Below are 18,810 nucleotides of genomic sequence, written 5' to 3' on the forward strand. Positions count from 1 at the left end.
GGCTTGGTAGAGGGCCTGAGCAGCAGAGTTTAGAATGAAAGTTTACAGAGAATCGAATGTGGGAGAGCAGGCAGGAATCCACAGGAATACTCAACTCTGGAGGTATCAGAAGCAACAAAGAAGTTTCAGTTAGTGAGGAGCTCAGTGGGGTGGAGTAGGATAACGTCGCAGTGGTGGGAATAATCTGTCTTTGTGACAGGTCTGAAGCTAATCTTGGCAGGGTCAAATATTACACCAAGCTACCAGGAACAGGGAGTGGAGTTAGTTGCTCTGGGGCGATGTTTGAAGCAGGGACTGAACACAATGGCTTTGGATTTCCCAATATTGAATTGGAGGAAATTTCCGTCCATCCAGTGTTGGATATGGGATAAACAGTCGGATCATTGAACAACAGAGGAGAGAGGTGGGGGGGAGGTAGAGCTGGGGGGGGGGTTCAGCATCCGTGTGAAAACTGACGCTCTGCTTTCGGATGTTGTCACTGAGGGGGCGGCGAGTGGATGAGGAATAGGAGGGGCCAAGGATGGATCCTTGGGGGACTCCAGAGGAAATGGTGGGGGTCAGGGAGAGAAGCCATTGCCAGTGATTCTCTGGCTGTCATTGGACAGAGAAGAATGGAAGCAGGGGTGGGCAGTGCCACCCAGCTGGGCGACAGGGGAGGGGGGGGGGCGTCGTAGGAGGATGGGGGGTCACCGGGTCAAAGGCTGCAGACAGCTGGAGAAGGACAAGGAGGGAAAGGTTCTCCCTGTCGCCCTCACATAGGGTGTCAGCTGGGAGTTTGATAAGAGCCCTTTCCACACTGTGACAGGAATCTGATTGGAGGGATTCAAACACGAAGTTCCGGAAGAGATGGGAACGGATTTGGGAGGTGACAACACTTCCCGGGGAGGAGAAGGAAGGTGGAGATGGGACGCTGGTTTCCAAGGTCGGAGGGGCTAAAGGTCAAAGTTTGAGGATCGGGATGATGTCATGATTTAAAGGAGAGAGGGACAAGACAGGAAGAGAAAGAACCGTGAACAATATTGGGGAAGATGGTGACCGGGAGAGAGATTGGGGATCAGCAGCTCTGTGAGAATAGGATCGAGAGAGCGGAAGGTCAGACTCATGGACAGGATAAGCTCAGAGAGGATATGAGGAGAGATGGAGAGAAATAGAGAAAGATGTGAGGTCAGGGTTATGGTGGGGTGAGGGAGCAGGGGGGGGGTGGGGCGGGGGGGCGGGGGGGTGGTGGCATTAATGGAGGTTTGACCTGGTGGGTGAGTAGAAGGGAGGGAAGTGACAGACATGGCCATCTTATCCATGTAACTGCCTAACTGCTTTTTAAAAGACAAAATTGTACCCGACTCTACTACTACCCCTGGCAGCTTATTTCAGACACTCACCACCCTCTGTGAAAAAGTTGCCCCTCTGGGCCCTTTTGTATCTCTCCCCTCTCACCTTAAACCTATGCCCTCTAGTTTTAGACTCCCCTACATTTGGGAAAAGATATTGACTACCTAGCTGATTTGTGCCCCTCATTATTTTATAGACCTCTACAAGGTCACCTCTCAGCCTTCTACGCTCCAGAGAAAAAAGTCCCAGTCTATCCAGCCTCTCCTTATAACCATCAAGTCCTGGTAGCATCCTAGTAAATCTTTTCTGCATTCTTTCTAGTTTAATAATATCCTTTCTCTAATAGGGTGACCAGAACTGTACACAATATTCCAAGTGTGGCCTTACCAATGTCTTGTACAACTTCAACAAGACGTCCCAACTCCTGTATTCAATGTTCTGACCAATGAAACCACGCACGCCGAATGCCTTCTTCACCACCTTGTCCACCTGTGACTCCACTTTCAAGGAGCTATGAACATGTACCCCTTGATCTCTTTGTTCTGTAACTCTCCCCAATGCCCTACCATTAACTGAGTAAGTCCTGCCCTGGTTCAATCTACCAAAATGCATTACCTCACATTTGTCGAAACTAAATTCCATAAGTATACACTCCATGTAGTGTTACAATCACAGCTAGGGTGTAAAGAAAGATCAACTTAATATAAGGTAAGTCCATTCACAAGTCTGATGGGAGAGATTGGAGGTGTAGTGGACAGTGAGGAAGGCTTTCAAAGCTTGCAGAGGGATTTGGACCAACTAGAAAAATGGGCTGAAAAATGGCAAATGGAATTTAACGCAGACAAGTGTGAGATATTGCACATTGGAAGGACAAGCCAAAGTAGAACGTACAGGGTAAATGGTAGGACTCTGAAGAGTGCAGTTGAACAGAGGGATCTGGGAATACAGGTACAGAATTCCCTAAAAGTGACATCACAGGTGGATAGGGTCGTAAAGAGTGCCTTTGGTACATTGGCCTTTATAAATCGGAGTATCGAGTATAAAAGTTGGAGTGTTATGGTAAGGTTATATAAGGCATTGGTGAGGCCGAATTTGGAGTATTGTGTACAGTTTTGGTCACCTAGTTACAGGAAGGATGTAAATAAGGTTGAAAGAGTGCAGAGAAGGTTCACAAGGATGTTGCCGGGACTTGAGAAACTGAGTACAGAGAGAGATTGAATAGGTTGGGACTTTATTCCCTGGAGCGTAGAAGATTGAGGGGAGATTTGATAGAGGTGTATAAGATTTTGATGGGTATAGATAGAGTGAATGCAAGCAGGCTTTTTCCGCTGAGGCTAAGGGAGAAAACAACCAGAGGGCATGTGTTAAGGGTGAAAGGAGAAAAGTTTAAAGGGAATATTAGGGGGGGCTTCTTCACGCAGAGAGTGGTGGGAGTGTGGAATGAGCTGCCGGATAAAGTGGTAAATGCGGGGTCACTTTTAACATTTACGAAAAACTTGGACGGGTTCATGGATGAGAGGGGTGTGGAGGGATATGGTCCAAGTGCAGGTCAGTGGGACTAGGCAAAAAATGGTTCGGCACAGACAAGAAGGGCCAAAAGGCCTGTTTCTGAGCTGTAATTTTCTATGGTTCTATGGATGAAGAAGAAGCTGTTCTTGAGTCGGTTGGTACGTGTCCTCAGACTTTTGTATCTTTTTTCCGACAGAAGATGATGGAAAAGAGAATGCCCGGAGTGCGTGGGGTCCTTGATTAATTGAGGGGCAGTGCAAATAACTTTGGATGAATAGAGGAGTCTGGTCATGGAATTAGTTTGAGATTGTGATTGGGATTTAGTTTGAGGTGGCACGGTAGCACAGTGGTTAGCACTGCTGCCTCACAGTACAGAGACCTGGGTTCGGTTCCCGGCTTGGGCCACTGTCTGTGTGGAGTCTGTACGTTCTCCCCGTGTCTGCATGGGTTTCCTCCGGGTGCTCTGGTTTCCTCCCACAATCTGAAAGACGTGCTGGTTGGGTGGATTGGCCATGATAAATTCTCCCCCAGTGTACCTGAACAGGCACTGGAATGCGGCGACTGGGGGATTTTCACAGTAACTTCATTGCAGTGTTAATGTAAGCCTACTTGTGACTAATAAATAAACTTTACTTTAAAGGATTGTGGTGAGAGAGGGCCAGCATTGATTCGATGGGCTGAGTGGACTCGGTCTTTGAGCATACTCTATTTCTCGGTTTTGTTTTCATTTGTTGCAGGGACCCCTGACCCATGAAGCAGTGATGGAGGGAGAGGAGGTTGCAGAACGTGGAGAAGAGATGGCGAGAGATCGAGAGGAGGATGTGATCACTGGAGGTGGGGAAGAGATTGTGGGGAACGGTGGAAATGAGATCAAAATGGCTGGATATGGAGATGAGAATGTGAGAGCAGATAACGGAGAGAAAATAACCATCGCTGGATGGAGAGAGGAGATCGTGATTGGAGGATGTGGAGGAGAGATTGCGATTGGAGGACATGGAGGGGAGATTGCGATTGGAAGATGTGGAGGAGAGATTGTGATTGGAGGATCTGGAGGAGAGAGGCCTGGATTGGTTGAGCCCTGTGCTGTATCGTGTCCCCTCCCAGATTCTCGACCTTTCAAGTGCTTTGCCTGTGAAAAGAGCTACGCGCAATCCTGGCACCTACGGACGCACCTGAGAGTTCACACCGGAGAACGGCCTTTCCCTTGTGTCCAGTGCGGCAAGGCCTTTTCCCGCTCATCCTCACTGGTCATGCACCGCAGGGGACACACAGGCGAGAGACCGTTTCCCTGCGCCCAGTGTGGCAAGGCCTTTGCCACCTCGACCCAGCTCCTGTATCACCAGCGAGTCCACACGGGCGAGAGGCCGTTTCCCTGCACCCAGTGTGGCAAAGCTTTCACCAAATCCTCGCACCTGCTGTACCACCGGCGCACACACACGGGCGAGAGACCGTACCAGTGTGGACAGTGTGGCAAGGGATTTGCCCAGGCCTCCTCGCTGACTGTCCATGGACGCACCCACACAGGGGAGAAACCGTACGGCTGCAGGCAGTGTGGCAAGATCTTCAGCTGCCCATCGTCACTGGCGGCGCACTGCCGGTTACACGCTGGGCTCCGGCCCTACGGCTGCTCCGTCTGCGGGAAGTCCTACACCCGCTCCTCACAGCTCCGTCACCATCAGCGTGGCCACACGGGACTGCGGCCCTACCGGTGCCCGCAATGCACCAAAACCTTCGCTGACTCCTCGGCGCTCCTGGTACACGGGCGCACGCACAGCGGCGAGAGGCCATTCCGATGCCATGACTGTGGCAAGTCCTTCGCGCACTCCTCCTACCTGACGGTCCACCAGAGGCGGCACAGTGGGGAGAGGCCCTACCCCTGCCTCATCTGCGGTAAAACATTTGTCTGCTCCTCCTCACTCACCGTCCATCAGAGAGTCCACGCAAAGAACCAACTCCACACAATGAGCCAAACACTGCCACAACCACCCACTGGCACCAGGTCCTCAACACCCTGAAATAACCAGTAATCAAATCACGAGAGACACCAGTCAGTGTACAGATATCTCCCTGAGAGAGAGGACTGAGAGACACCAGTCAGTGTACAGATATCTCCCTGAGAGAGAGAGAGGGGACTGAGAGACACCAGTCAGTGTACAGATATCTCCCTGAGAGAGAGAGAGGGGACTGAGAGACACCAGTCAGTGTACAGATATCTCCCTGAGAGAGAGAGAGGGGACTGAGAGACACCAGTCAGTGTACAGATATCTCCCTGAGAGAGAGAGAGAGGACTGAGAGACACCAGTCAATGTACAGATATCTCCCTGAGAGGGGACTGAGAGACACCAGTCAGTGTACAGATATCTCCCTGAGAGAGAGGGGACTGAGAGACACCAGTCAGTGTAGAGATATCTCCCTGAGAGAGAGGACTGAGAGACACCAGTCAGTGTAGAGATATCTCCCTGAGAGAGAGGGGACTGAGAGACACCAGTCAGTGTACAGATATCTCCCTGAGAGGGGACTGAGAGACACCAGTCAGTGTACAGATATCTCCCTGAGAGGGGACTGAGAGACACCAGTCAGTGTACAGATATCTCCCTGAGAGAGAGGGGACTGAGAGACACCAGTCAGTGTAGAGATATCTCCCTGAGAGAGAGGACTGAGAGACACCAGTCAGTGTAGAGATATCTCCCTGAGAGGGGACTGAGAGACACCAGTCAGTGTACAGATATCTCCCTGAGAGGGGACTGAGAGACACCAGTCAGTGTACAGATATCTCCCTGAGAGGGGACTGAGAGACACCAGTCAATGTACAGATATCTCCCTGAGAGGGGACTGAGAGACACCAGTCAGTGTACAGATATCTCCCTGAGAGAGAGGACTGAGAGACACCAGTCAGTGTACAGATATGTCCCTGAGAGAGAGGGGACTGAGAGACACCAGTCAATGTACAGATATCTCCCTGAGAGAGAGGGGACTGGGAGACACCAGTCAGTGTACAGATATCTCCCTGAGAGAGAGGGGACTGAGAGACACCAGTCAGAGTACAGATATCTCCCTGAGAGAGAGGGGACTGAGAGACACCAGTCAGTGTACAGATATCTCCCTGAGAGAGAGGGACTGAGAGACACCAGTCAGTGTACAGATATCTCCCTGAGAGAGAGGGGACTGAGAGACACCAGTCAGTGTACAGATATCTCCCTGAGAGAGAGGGACTGAGAGACACCAGTCAGTGTATAGATATCTCCCTGAGAGGGGTCTGAGAGACACTTGTCAGAGTACAGATATCTCCCTGAGAGAGAGACTGAGAGACACCAGTCAGTGTACAGATATCTCCCTGAGAGAGAGGGGACTGAGAGACACCAGTCAGTGTACAGATATCTCCCTGAGAGAGAGGGGACTGAGAGACACCAGTCAGTGTACAGATATCTCCCTGAGAGGGGACTGAGAGATACCAGTCAGTGTACAGATATCTTCCTGAGAGAGAGAGACTGAGAGACACTAGTCAGTGTACAGATATCTCCCTGAGAGAGAGAGAGGACTGAGAGACCCCAGTCAGTGTACAGATATCTCCCTGAGAGAGAGACTGAGAGACACCAGTCCGTGTACAGATATCTCCCTGAGAGAGAGGGGACTGAGAGACACCAGTCAGTGTACAGATATCTCCCTGAGAGAGAGAGGACTGAGAGACACCAGTCAGTGTACAGATATCTCCCTGAGAGAGAGGGGACTGAGAGACTCCAGTCAGTGTACAGATATCTCCCTGAGAGAGAGGGGACTGAGAGACTCCAGTCAGTGTACAGATATCTCCCTGAGAGAGAGAGGGGACTGAGAGACACCAGTCAGTGTACAGATATCTCCCTGAGAGAGAGGGGGGACTGAGAGACACCAGTCAGTGTACAGATATCTCCCTGAGAGAGAGAGACACCAATCAGTGTACAGATATCTCCCTGAGAGAGAGAGAGAGACACCAATCAGTGTACAGATATCTCCCTGAGATAGAGGGGACTGACAGACGCCAGTCAGTGTACAGATATCTTCCTGAGAAAGAGAGGACTGAGCGACACCAGTCAACATGCAGATATCTCCCTGAGAGAGGGGGAACTGAGAGACATTCCTTCAGAGGGTTGTGAATCTTTGGAATTCTCAACTCCTGCGAGCTTATGGATGCTCACTCATAGAGTCATAGAGGTTTACAGCATGGAAACAGGCCCTTCGGCCCAACTTGTCCATGCCGCCCTTTTTTTTTAAAGCCCTAAGCTAATCCTAATTGCCCGCATTTGGCCCACATCCCTCTATACCCATCTTACCCATGTAACTAACTGCTTTTTAAAAGACAAAATTGTACCCGCCTCTACTACTACCTCCAGCAGCTCGTTCCAGACACTCACCACTCTCTGTGTGAAATAATTGCCCCTCTGAACCCTTTTGTATCTCTCCCCTCTCACCTTAAACCTATGCCCTCTAGCTTTAGACTCCCCTACCTTTGGGAAAAGATATTGACTATCTAGCTGATCTGTGCCCCTCATGATTTTATAGATCTCTATAAGATCACCTCTCAGCCTCCTACGCTCCAGAGAAAAAAGTCCCAGTCTATCCAGCCTCTCCTTATAACTCAAACCATCAAGTCCCGGTAGCATCCTAGTAAATCTTTTCTGCACTCTTTCTAGTTTAATAATATCCTTTCTATAATAGGGTGACCAGAACTGCACACAGTATTCCACGTGTGGCCATACCAATGTCTTGTACAACTTCAACAAGACGTCCCAACTCCTGTATTCAATGTTCTGACCAATGAAACCAGCAAGCTGAATGCCTTCTTCACTCACTGAGTAAATTCAAGATTGAAATTGATAGATTATTGTAATTGAAGGAAAACAAAAGATCGGGGTTGGGGGGAGAGGAGTGGGAGAGGTGCTGAAGGGGGCTGGTGTGGGGGAGCAGTGTTGGGGTGAAAGATCAACAGAAGAGGCTAAGGGACAAAATGGTCGACTGCAGCTCCACTTTCTCTCACTCACACCTCGGCTAACACAACTGGACACATTGCTCATAGAAACTAGAAGCAGGATTCGGCCCTTCGAGCCTGTTTCGCCATTCATTTTGATCATAGCTGATCATAAATTCAACATCCCGATCTCCTCTTCCCCCCATCATCCTTTGATCCCTTTAACCTCGAGAGCTATATCTAATTTAGTGGCAGCTCAGTGGTTAGCACTGCTGTCTCACAGCACCAGGGACCTGGGCTCGATTCCCAGTTTGCGTCAGTGTCTGTGTGGAATCTGTACGTTCTCCCCGTGTCTGCGTGGGTTTCCTCCGGGTGCTCCGGTTTCCTCCCACAGTCCAAAGATGCACGGGTTAGGTGGATTGGCCGTGCTTAATTGCCCCTTAGTGTCCTGAAATGCATCGGTTAGTGGGATTATAATTGGGGGTTACGGGGAGAGGGCCTGGGTGGGATTGTGGTCAGTGCAGACTTGATGGGATGAATGGCCTCCTTCTGCACTGTAGGGATTCTATGATTCTATGAATTTCTTCTTGAAATCAGATAATGTTTTGGCCTCAACTACTTTCCGTGGGTGTGAATTCCACACATTCACCACTCTCTGGGTGAAGACATTTCTCCTCACCTCAGTTCTAAAAGGTTTACCCCTTATCCTCAAACTATGACCCCTAGTTCTGGATTTCCTCACTATCGGGAACATTCTTTCTGAATCTACCCTGTCTAACCCTGTTAGAATTTTATAAGTTTCTATGAGATCCCCTCTCACTCTTCTAAACTCCAGTGAATATAATCCTAACCGACTTAGTCACTCCTCCTATGACAGACCTGCCATCCCAAGAATCAGCCTGGTAAACCTTCGCTGTAGCAAGGACATCCTTCCTCAGATAAGGACACCAAAACTGCACACAATACTCCAGATGCTCGCGAAAGCATTGCAGCGCACACAAATGAAGAGAATCTCAAAGATAAACTATGATCATTTATTATACTTCAAAGAGGTTTCGTACATCACAGTTCATGTAAAACCATGGAGGAAACAAAGATATGACATTGGTGAATGGGACTGAGCCCTAACAACCCAGCGTACAAAAAGACGTCACATTCAAGATACAAGTGTCCCACAGGCGGGTAGAAGTCTGACATTGGGAATTCATTAACACTAATACAGATTGTGTTATCAAACAGGAATTACATAAAGTCTATCTGCATAATAAATTAAAAAAAACAAGGCATTCATTCCATCAATAAAAATGAAGGTGATGTTATTAATAGACACTGCTAAAGGAGGCTCAAACATCCTTAACTGGCAAAGGATCTTTATTAAAAATACAATCACTGTCCTTTGAGTTGATTCAATCACTTGGTCCCTGGTGTAGCTGCACAGCCACATGTTCAACGTTTGATCACCTTGGGCACTGAGTCACACACGGGGCACTCAGTTAGAAATGTCTCCTCACACTGCTCATTAGACCACGGGCTCGAGAGATTCGTCTTTAGGTCAGGCTTGGGAAAGGGGGCCTGGCTTTGAGGCCGGGGCTTGGTGCAGCAACTCTGTACCTTCTTTCAAGAAGCATCAACGGTCACGGAACCTAGATTTACACTCCATGTGCAGACAGTGTAAACCAAAGGGTACAAGTCTGAAGAGGGTGCGGGAACTGGGGAAACTTTATGGCTGGAAATTCACTGGCACGCCCACTCCGGAATTGGGGCAGGCAAGGCTCACTGAACAACATTCCCTGAAAATTCCAGCATATATATTTATCGTTGATGTAATGTGGATGTCACTGGCAAGGTCAACATTAATTACCCATCCCTAATTACACTTGAACTGAGTGTCTCGCTCGGCCATTTCAGGGGGCAGTTGAGAATCAACCACATTGCTGTGGCTCTGGAGCCACATGTAGGACAGACCGGGTAAGGGCGGCAGATTTCCTTCCCTAAAGGGACATTAGTGAACCAGGTGGGTTTCTCCGACAATGGTTTCACGATCACCATGAGACTGGGTAATTCCAGCTTTTTATTGAATTCAAATTTTCCCTTATCCTAAGGTGGGATTCGAACTCGAATTGCTAATCCAATGGCAACACTACTGCCTCCTGCCCCCTCCGCCCCCCACCCCCCCACCCCCCTGCATGTGCAAATCATTGGAGGTTGCAGGGCAGGTACAGAGCAGGGTTACTAAATATATTTAAGGAGGTATCAAAGGGTATGGGGAGAGCGCTGGAGTACGCTGTTGATATGGACAATCAAGCTTGATTATAATGAATGGCGGAGCAGACTCTAAGGGCCGAATGGCCTACTCCGACGTTCCGTGTTTAATAAGGCAAACAGAATATTGGGCTTAATCATAACATAGAGCAGCAAAGCAAGGCGGTTATGTTAAACTTGTATCACTGTTTCATTCTCAGCTGGAGCATTGTGTTCAGTTATGGGTGCAGCATTTAGGAAGGATGTGAAGCTATTGAGACAGAGTGCAGAAAAGATTCACAAGAATAGTTCCAGTGAGAAGGAACTTTGGTGATGTAGATAGTTTGGAGAAGTATGGACTATTTTCCTTAGAGAAGAGAAGGTTAAAAGGTTTGCGGGAGGTGTGCAAAATCATGAGGGCTCTGGATAGAGCAGTGTGGTGAACCATAGATGGTTACCACTATGGGTACTGAACCATAGATGGTTATCACTATGGGTACTTGTACATATGTTACTCTTGTTACTGTTGGGGTTAGGGTTGGGGTGTTCCACCTGTTGGTATTGTTCTGTGGTACACTCCGGTTGACTCCGCCTATCTATAGGAGTATAAAGGTCACTGCACTTCCTAGTGACCCTTTAGTCTGGGATTGTATTGTTAAGCAGTATGCTCCATTCTTGTTACTAATAAAAGCCTTTATTTCCCGGGTACGATCCAGCCTCCTGAGTGAATTAATCGCGCATCAAGCAGATAGAGAGAAATTCAATTAATTTGGCAAAAGAAGCAATGGAGACACGAGGAGAACCATTTCCACACAGTGAGTGGTTAGGATCTGGAATGCACTGTCTGAGAGTGTGGTGGAGACAGATTCACACAGTGAGTGGTTAGGATCTGGAATGCACTGTCTGAGAGTGTGGTGGAGACAGATTCACACAGTGAGTGGTTAGAATCTGGAATGTACTGTCTGAGAGTGTGGTGGAGACAGATTCACACAGCGAGTGGTTAGGATCTGGAATGTACTGTCTGAGAGTGTGGTGGAGACAGATTCACACAGTGAGTGGTTAGGATCTGGAATGTACTGTCTGAGAGTGTGGTGGAGACAGATTCACACAGCGAGTGGTTAGGATCTGGAATGTACTGTCTGAGAGTGTGGTGGAGACAGATTCACACAGTGAGTGGTTAGGATCTGGAATGTACTGTCTGAGAGTGTGGTGGAGACAGATTCACACAGTGAGTGGTTAGGATCTGGAATGTACTGTCTGAGAGTGTGGTGGAGACAGATTCACACAGTGAGTGGTTAGGATCGGGAATGTACTGTCTGAGAGTGTGGTGGAGACAGATTCACACAGTGAGTGGTTAGGATCTGGAATGTACTGTCTGAGAGTGTGGTGGAGACAGATTCACACAGTGAGTGGTTAGGATCTGGAATGTACTGTCTGAGAGTGTGGTGGAGACAGATTCACACAGCGAGTGGTTAGGATCTGGAATGCACTGTCTGAGAGTGTGGTGGAGACAGATTCACACAGCGAGTGGTTAGGATCTGGAATGTACTGTCTGAGAGTGTGGTGGAGACAGATTCAATCGAGGCAATTAAAGAAGAATTTAAAGGAAACTGAGGGAAAGAAATGACATGGCTGCAGATTGCCGGAGGATGGGAGGGACTTGTTAAATTGCTGTTTCTCAGACTGGGCACAGACGTGATGGATCGAATGGCCTTACTCCGCTGTCACAATTTTGCTGTGCACCATAAATGATGCTTGGCTGTCTGCTGTTCCACCCTTTCAGCTGGGTTGTGATGAGGTAAGGATTGGAAACTCTAGTCAGATGACTGAATAGTGCCAGAGACTCAATGTCACAGGGAGTTAGACTCGGGTTTAAATTTCAGCAGGAGACTCTCCACCGCTCCCTCACGCAGATGGAATTAACGTACAGATCCGTGCCAATCCAACTGGCTGGAGGAATGGGCTGGATGGGCTGAATGCCCTCCTGCTTTTCTTATGTTCCTGCAAAAGCCAAATGCTTAATCTGTTTTCCTCGTTAACTGCTTAGCGTGACTTTCTACCCCATTGGACAACCCCGATTTAGTTGCCTCCTAAGAGATTTTCTTTCAAACACCTTGAGGCTGCGGGTTCTGCGCTTTGTAAACCATCCTCCTACTGAGTGAATTAACCAGAATGTTCCATGCTCATCTGAAAGTGAACATTGTTAACCAGATCCCACATAAAAACAGTTCAGGCAGGATGATTTCTTTAAACAATCATTCTTCGGAATTGAGTGTCACTGGCTGGGCCAGCGTTTATTGACCATCCCTCATTGCCCCTTGCAAAGGTGGTGGTGAGCTGCCTTCCTGAACCACTGCAATCCATGTGGTGTATGTATACCCACAGTGCTGTTAGGGAGGGAGTTCCAGGATTTTGATCCTGTGACAGTGAAGGAACGCCGATATATTTCCAAGTCAGGATGGTGGGTGACTTGGAAGGGAACTTGCAGGTGGTGGTGTTCCCATGTGTCTGCTGCCCTTGTCCTTCTAGATGGAAGTGGTCGTGGGTTTGGAAGATGCTGTCTACGGAGCCTTGGTGAGTTGCTGCAGTGCATCTTGTAGATGGTACACACTGCTGCTACTGAGCGTTGGCGGTGGAGGGAGTGGATGTTTGTGGATGTGGTGCCAATCAAGCGGGGCTGCTTTGTCCAGGATGGTGTTGAGCTTCTTGAGTGTTGTTGGAGCTGCACCCATCCAGGCAAGTGGGGAGTATTCCATCACACTCCTGACTTGTGCCTTGTAGATGGTTGACAGGCTTTGGCGCAGTCAGGAGGTGAGTTAATCTCTGCAGGATTCCTTTGACTTGCTCTGGTAGCCACAGTATTGATATGGCTGGGTCCAGTTCAGTTTCTGATAAATGGTAACCCCCGGGATGTTGATGCTAATTGCGAACCGACCCCTTCCCCCGCCCCCCGCCAACTCATAGCAACAATCCCTCTTAAAAATGGTCAAGAGACAACCCAGGTGACCAGTCAACTTAGTGGAGTGTGCAGCCACTGAATCTCTCTCTTTATAAGTACTCAGGCACAATCTATAGCAACTTAAAATCATGATCGCTCTGACAGAGGACATGGAAAAGCCAACAGAGAAGAGCATGCTCAGTGCGATAGTAAACAGTTAGCTTGCCACTAAATGACAAAGATGGCACTATTATAACGTTCCCAATAAACTGGTACAGTGTGATCTCACGTTGCTTAACTTCAAATCCAGCGCTTTTGGTTTGAGAAAGCAAAGTTTTGATTTGCTTGTTAGTGCACATCAATGTGAGTGATCTCAGGTGTGACAAGCTTTGTTGCATCACGTTTTGATATCGTGCATCCACACATTGGGAAAATGTAAAACTCCCTCAACACACTGTCCCCCATCAAACACTCCCAGGACAAGTACAGCACAGGGTTAGATACAGAGTAAAGCTCCCTCTACACTGTCCCCATCAAACACTCCCAGGACAGGTACAGCACGGGGTTAGATACAGAGTAAAGCTCCCTCTACACTGTCCCCCATCAAACACTCCCAGGACAGGTACAGCACGGGGTTAGATACAGAGTAAAGCTCCCTCTACACTGTCCCCCATCAAACACTCCCAGGACAAGTACAGCACAGGGTTAGATACAGAGTAAAGCTCCCTCTACACTGTCCCCATCAAACACTCCCAGGACAGGTACAGCACAGGGTTAGATACAGAGTAAAGCTCCCGCTACACTGTCCCCATCAAACGCTCCCAGGACAGGTGCAGCACGGGGTTAGATACAGAGTAAAGCTCCCTCTACACTGTCCCCATCAAACACTCCCAGGACAGGTACAGCACGGGGTTAGATACAGAGTAAAGCTCCCTCTACACTGTCCCCATCAAACACTCCCAGGTCAGGTACAGCACGGGGTTAGATACAGAGTAAAGCTCCCTCTACACTGTCCCCATCAAACACTCCCAGGACAGGTACAGCACGGGGTTAGATACAGAGTAAAGCTCCCTCTACACTGTCCCCATCAAACACTCCCAGGACAGGGTACAGCACGGGGTTAGATACAGAGTAAAGCTCCCTCTACACTGTCCCCCATCAAACACTCCCAGGACAGGTACAGCACGGGGTTAGATACAGAGTAAAGCTCCCTCTACACTGTCCCCCATCAAACACTCCCAGGACAGCTACAGCACAGGGTTAGATACAGAGTAAAGCTCCCTCTACACTGTCCCCCATCAAACACTCCCAGGACAGGTACAGCACGGGGTTAGATACAGAGTAAAGCTCCCTCTACACTGTCCCCATCAAACACTCCCAGGTCAGGTACAGCATGGGGTTAAATACAGAGTAAAAGCTCCCTTTACACTGCCCCCATCAAACACTCCCAGGCAGGTACAACACAGTGTTATATACAGAGTGAAGCTCCCATACATTATCCCCATCAATTACTCCCAGGACAAGTATACACGGAGTTAGATACAGAGTAAAGACCCCTCTACACTGTCCCCAACAAACACTCCCAGGACAAGTACAGCACGGGGTTAGATACAGAGTAAAGCTCCCTCTACACTGTCCCCAACAAACACTCCCAGGACAGGTACAGCACGGGGTTAGATGTTAAAAGCTAGAAGGAGGAATATCTCCAGCTGGAATTGGAAACATTACTATCTGGTTGGCAGAAAGGTGTGACTCTGAAAACAAACTGGGGTGTCAGGCCTGTGAAGGAAGTGGATGAGTTCAAGCCCTAATGTCACCCTTAATCACTTCACCCACAACTGACACAACACTGTGTGATATGGATGTCACTGGCAAGGTGGACATTTACCACCCACCTTGACTTGCCTTTGGGAAAGTCTATTTGGCCGTGAATTAGGATCATTATATCCAGTACTTGGCGACTGGCGGAGAAGCGTTTGGTGGAGAGAAGCAAATCTTGAACAAAGGTATAGCTTGCTGAGAATTATCGTGTCTCTCTCTGCTTCATAATTTTGGCTTTTGATTGAGAATATTCAATTTCAGCTCAGACTGCTCATGGGAATGAGCTTGGGTTGAGTGGGTTGTCAACTCAGTTTGGACCCCTGGAGGTTAACCCTCCAAAAGCCCTGGGAAAATTAACAACCTTCCAGCCACCCCCACATTTCCAATACTTCTACAGTTAATAAACAGAAACAAAATTGTCGATAGAAAATGCTTCAAGCTCCCTGTGATTATTCACAGCCGGGTGTTTTGGCGTCAGCATGCAGGTTAATCTGGAAATTCCTAGGCGCCTTCAGCAGGGCAATCCTGGAGAAAGTCACCCAATACCGGTGAGGCCTACGGAAGGCTTCACTCCTGAAGAGGCCGTGAAGGAACTGACATCATCATTGTACCAGTCTACAGCTTGGTTTAGGCTCGAGATCCTCGAGAATCCTCAGTCATTTTATCCCCGAACAGAAACAAGAAGGAAAAATAAACAAAACAACAGCAGCTTTCCACGGACCCAGAAATCCGCCGTGTTTCCGCGGCGACCAGAGGCTGTGGCGGTTTATCGGTCATTGTGCTGCGGGGAGTTCACCCCGTCCTCATCTTCGTCATTGTCGTCCTTCAATCCTTTCAGCCTCTGACGAGCAAAATCCTCAAAGACAATATCATCGTCACTGGGAAAGGGAAGAGGATTGAGAAGGGAGTGAGCTGGCCTAGCGACCCATGTTACACCCAACCTCAGTTCATTCATTGAAAGCCTAGAGACACTGGGGTGGAAAGAGATTGGCCGAGGCCCAGAGGGTTTGGATCAGAGAGAAGATGTTTCCTACTTGATGGCGGCGAGGGGAATGTGAGAAAGCGAATGGGCATCGAGAGGAAGGTCATTAATAAATCCTATAGTAGTTACGAGGGAGCTGGAAGGAAAGGAAGCTGGAAAGGGCGGCATGTGGCACAGTGGTTAGCACTGCCGCCTCACAGCGCCAGGGACCAGGGTTCAATTCCGGCCTCGGGTCACTGTCTGCGTGGAGTTTGCACATTCCCCCCGTGCCTGCATGGGTTTCCTCCGGGTGCTCTGGTTTCCTCCCACAGTCTAAAAGAGTTTAAGTTTATTTATTAGTGTCCCAAGTAAGGCTTACATTAACACTGCAATGAAGTTACTGTGAAAATCCCCTAGTCGCCACACTCCAGCGCCTGTTCAGGTACACTCAGAGGGAATTTAGCACGGCCAATGCATCTAACCAGCATGTCTTTCGGATTGCGGGAGGAAACTGGAGCACTCGGAGAAAACCCATGCAGACACGGGGAGAATGTGTAAACTCCACACAGACAGTGACCCGAGCCGGGAATCCTGGCGCTGTGAGGCAGCAGTGCTAACCACTGTGCCAAAGTGAACCATGGGGAGGAGTGCGCAAAACTTCAAAAGACAATGGACAAGTTGGTGGAATGGGCAGATAGGTGATAGATGATGTTCAATGTGGAGAAATGTGAAGTGATTCATTTTGATAGATGTGCGGGTTAGGTGGATTGGCCGTGCTAAATTGCCCTTTAGTGTCAGGGGGACTAGCTAGGGTTAATGCATGGGGTTATGGGGATAGGGCCTGGGTGGGATTGTAGACGGTGCAGACCTCGATGGGCCGAATGGCCTGCTTCCGCACTGTAAGGATTCTTTGATTCTATGAAAGGGGATTGCCATCCTGATCCCGGGCTTCAGGCCAATTCGAAAGCTTTGCCGTTTTAGCAGCACCAGTTTGAGCAGTGGCCGCAATAGGGACTGCAGGGTGGGATTTTCCGGTCTTGGGGCAAGCGTGGCTGGAAAATCCTGCCCACGGAGGCTGGACTGAAGAAAGGACCAGGGTACTGGTGGGGGCTGCCTGGCTGAGTGGAGTGAGGGGGGTGAGGTGCGGAGTGTTAATGGGGTGTAAAGCCTTGCGGGGGTGGGTAAGGGGGGGTGGGGTGTCTCTGATGGGCACAGGTAACCCCCCTAAAAGGAGATACACCTCCGATTTTGCCCATGCAGCCAAAGCTGCCAAGCTAACCACCTGCCAGGTGCCTGCCCCTGCCACAGGTAACATAGCAGCAGAGGGTTGTTTTTTATTCATTTGTGGGACATGGGCATCGCTGGCTGGGCCAGCATTTATTGCCCATCCCTAGTTGCCCTTGAGAAGGTGGTGGTGAGATGCCTTCTTGAATCGCTGCAGTCCACGTGCTGTGGGTTGACCCACAATGCCGTTAGGGAGGGAATTCCAGGATTTTGACCCAGCGACTGAGAAGGAATGCCAATATACTTCCAAGTCAGAAGGGGAACTTGCAGGTGGTGGTGTTCCCATGTATCTGCTGCCCTTGTCCTTCTAGATGGAAGTGGTCGTGGGTTTGGAAGGTGCTGTCTAAGGATCTTTGGTGAATTGCTGCAGTGCATCTTGTCGATAGTACACACTGCTACTACTGAGCGTCGGTGGTGGAGGGATTGAATGTTTGTAGATGTGGTGCCAATCAAGCGGGGCTGCTTTGTCTTGGATGGGGTCAAGCTTCTTGAGTGTTGCTGGAGCTGCACCCATCCAGGCAAGTGGGGAGTATTCCATCACACTCCTGACTTGTGACTTGTAGATGGTGGACAGGCTCTGGGGAGTCAGGAGGTGAGTTACTTGCCGCAGTATTCCTAGCCTCTGACCTGTTCTTGTAGCCACAGTGTTAATGTGGTGAGTCCAGTTGAGTTTCTGGTCAATGGTAACCCTAAGGATGTTGACAGTGGGGATTCAGTGATGGTTACACCATTGAATGTCAAGGGGTGGTGGTTGGGTGTCCCTTATTGGTGATGGTCATTGTCTGGCATTTGTGTGCCGTGAATGTTATTTGCCACTTGTCAGCCCAAGCCTGGATATTGTCCGGATCTTGTTGCATTTGAACATGGACTGCTTCATGGTCTTTCAGGGGATTTAATTGGCTACTTGAGGCCCCAATTGGCCCAAGGACAGGCAGGACGCTTCATGCCTCCCCCAACCCCTTGTGAATTTCAGAGGGTTGGTGAGAGGTGGGGAGGTGGCGGGTTATCTGCCACTGTGTTTTACAAGCTACCCCTGTTGGTGGGGACTGTACAATCCAAACCCGGCATGGGCCTGCAGGGCCGAATGGCCTGTTTCGGCACTGTAATATTCTTTGACTGTCTCTAATACATTTGAAGTATTTTGCTGCACTTTACACCCAGTTTGCAGCAGTCCAGGAACCGTGTTGAGCCAGGGAGAGCTCTGTGTACAATCCCTGCCAGGGAGAGCTCTGTGTACAATCCCTGCCAGGGAGAGCTCTGTGTACAATCCCTGCCAGGGAGAGCTCTGTGTACAATCCCTGCCAGGGAGAGCTCTGTGTACAATCCCTGCCAGGGAGAGCTCTGTGTACAATCCCTGCCAGGGAGAGCTCTGTGTACAATCCCTGCCCGCAGCTCAGGCACAACAGGGGGTTGTAACTGGACAGGGGACTCATCCCAATCCAGAGAAAAGGGGGGATGGGCACAGAATGCTGCAGCCAAAAGTAACTTCCATTATCCTGTAAACAAAGTCAGGACAAACACACACACACACACACATGTACACATACACGCATACACACACTCTCTCACACACACACATATACACAAACAGATTTACACACATACATGCAAACACATGTATACACACACACACACACACACACACACAGGGACCCGGGTTCGATTTCCGGTTTGGGTCACTGTCTGTGTGGAGTTTGCACATTCTCCACGTGTCTGCGTGGGTTTCCTCCGGGTGCTCCGGTTTCCTTCCACAGTCTGACCCAAATTGACCCGAACAGGTACCGG

At 49.3% G+C, this 18,810-nt stretch overlaps 2 protein-coding genes across 3 annotated transcripts in view; one reads left to right on the forward strand and one right to left on the reverse strand.

Moving 5' to 3' along the window:
- Positions 1 to 678: 678 nt before the first annotated feature.
- Positions 679 to 4,853, forward strand: LOC144499481 (uncharacterized). The gene is made up of 2 exons (XM_078221471.1): positions 679 to 735; positions 3,576 to 4,853. Exons 1-2 carry the CDS (start codon positions 679 to 681, stop codon positions 4,851 to 4,853), a joined length of 1,335 nt encoding a protein of 444 aa, XP_078077597.1.
- A 6,564-nt stretch (positions 4,854 to 11,417) lies between these two features.
- LOC144499945 (beta-arrestin-1) overlaps positions 11,418 to 18,810 on the reverse strand; it is a 157,842-nt gene continuing 150,449 nt past the window's right edge. For both annotated transcript variants that reach the window (XM_078222662.1, XM_078222661.1), the window contains one exon: positions 11,418 to 15,658. In XM_078222662.1, coding sequence (XP_078078788.1) covers positions 15,615 to 15,658 — 44 coding nt within the window. In that variant the 3' untranslated portion in view covers positions 11,418 to 15,614. The remainder of the gene's footprint in view (positions 15,659 to 18,810) is intronic.

This window comes from Mustelus asterias, chromosome 10 (genome assembly GCF_964213995.1).
Source record: "Mustelus asterias chromosome 10, sMusAst1.hap1.1, whole genome shotgun sequence".
NCBI classification, from domain to species: domain Eukaryota; kingdom Metazoa; phylum Chordata; class Chondrichthyes; order Carcharhiniformes; family Triakidae; genus Mustelus; species Mustelus asterias.

Coding starts and splice junctions, on each gene's coding strand:
- LOC144499481 (XM_078221471.1), top strand. CDS start 679: ATGGGGGGTCACCGGGTCAAAGGCTGCAGACAGCTGGAGAAGGACAAG. Junction 736..3,575: donor AGAAGGACAAGGAGGGAAAG/GTTCTCCCTGTC, acceptor CATTTGTTGCAG/GGACCCCTGACCCATGAAGC.